This window comes from Condylura cristata, unplaced genomic scaffold, assembly GCF_000260355.1.
Source record: "Condylura cristata isolate star-nosed mole 26May11 unplaced genomic scaffold, ConCri1.0 scaffold00009, whole genome shotgun sequence".
In the NCBI taxonomy this organism is placed as follows: domain Eukaryota; kingdom Metazoa; phylum Chordata; class Mammalia; order Eulipotyphla; family Talpidae; genus Condylura; species Condylura cristata.
This window is the reverse complement of record NW_004567110.1, coordinates 2,029,219-2,030,629: the sequence shown is the minus strand read 5'-3', so window position 1 is coordinate 2,030,629 and position 1,411 is coordinate 2,029,219. Positions and strand designations below refer to the sequence as shown.

The following is a 1,411-nucleotide window of genomic DNA, read 5'->3' as shown; positions in this document are numbered from 1 at the left end:
GCCGGGGCCCCCCCCGGCCTCTCGCTGTGCCCGGGCGCCCCCCCCGGCCTCTCGCTGTGCCCGGGGCCCCCAGGCCGCCCGCCATGGGGTCTGAGTCCCTGGGTGGGGGAGGGGCGGCTTCCTCGCCTGTTGGCAGGTCCCTGTTGGGCTTCGGGAATGTTTGCAGTGAGCAGGGCTCCCATCGCCCGCTGTCGGGCTGGGCTGTGACCGGGCATGCCGAGGGTCCTGCCAGCCTGGGAACCTATGCCCCTGCTGCCAGCCTGGCACGTCCTGAGGGGACAGGGCCCGCCGACTGCCACGTGGCCTCCTGGCGCAGATGGGGTGCCTCGGGCCTTGCTGCTGCGGCGCTGGGCCGGCCAGCGGCCACCCTGGCGTGTCCACCCCTGCGGGGTGGCTCTCTGGAGCCTGGGGCCTCCACACTGGGGTGGCCAGTGACCCCCAGCCTGTGTGTGGGTCCCTGCTGGACATCTGGGCTTGCTTCCCCCCAACCCCCCACTGCCTGTGCTGGAGCCCCACGGGCTGGAGCCAGCCTGCACCCCCAGGAGCAGAGTGACCCCGCTCTGCTGTCCACCGCAGGCCTGGTCCTTGCCAGGCCCCAGCCCTGTCCCCGGCTCACCACCCTGGGCTGTCTGCTGCCCCGTTCCCTCCTATGTCGTCGCCCGCTCTCTTTCCCGCTCAGACACCCGCTCTGCGTGGCTGAGCCTGGTCCCCTGCTGGCCCCTGGGGCGCCTCCGGGGGCGGGGTGGGGGGACGTTCGCCTGTGGGGGTTGCTTCGCACGCTCGCAGCGACTTCTTCCTGCTGGTCTTCAGTCACCTAAGGGGCCTGGGGGGGTGTCCCCGTGCCCCGAGTCCTCAGCCTCCCTCTGAGGCCCCAGGCTCCAGGGAGCCACCCCGCAGGGGTGGACACGCCAGCGAGGCCCGAGGCACCCCATCTGCGCCCATGAGCAAGTGGAGACCCCTGGTGGCCAAGAGCAGGCCCACAGGACTCCCAGCAGGACCAGCAGGGCTGTGTGGGCCTCCTGACCCCAGAGGGCAGGAAGTGGGGTGGGAGGGGCCCCCAGATGAGCAGTGGCCAATGGGGGCCTCACCTAGCACCAGCCGGGACGCGGTGGCGTGGTCCAAGGTGGACGATCCCGCAGGGGTGTCCTCTAGGGGCGCCTGCAGCCCCGAGCCCGGCTCTGCAGTGCCGGCGTCCAGTGAGGGTCCTGCCTCAGCCGCTGTCTGCCCCCAGGGCCCAGGGCCTGCGGCTGCACTACGAGCTGGACCTCGCCCACCTGGCCACCAGCACGGACCTGAACGAGGCGCGAGCCCGCAGGCGGGCCTGGCAGCAGGCCCTCAACAGCCAGATCCAGCACATGGCGCTGCAGCTGCTGGTGGGGGTCCTCAGGTACCCGCCGCCCCGCCCCCCGAC

The 1,411-nt window shown here is 72.6% G+C and overlaps 1 protein-coding gene across 1 annotated transcript in view; it reads left to right on the top strand.

Moving 5' to 3' along the window:
- Positions 1 to 1,411, top strand: part of DENND3 (DENN/MADD domain containing 3) — a 57,992-nt gene that overhangs the window by 45,760 nt on the left and 10,821 nt on the right. Inside the window, exon 10 of the mRNA XM_012722887.1 lies at positions 1,232 to 1,387. Within this exon, the coding sequence (XP_012578341.1) occupies positions 1,232 to 1,387 (156 nt within the window). The remainder of the gene's footprint in view (positions 1 to 1,231; positions 1,388 to 1,411) is intronic.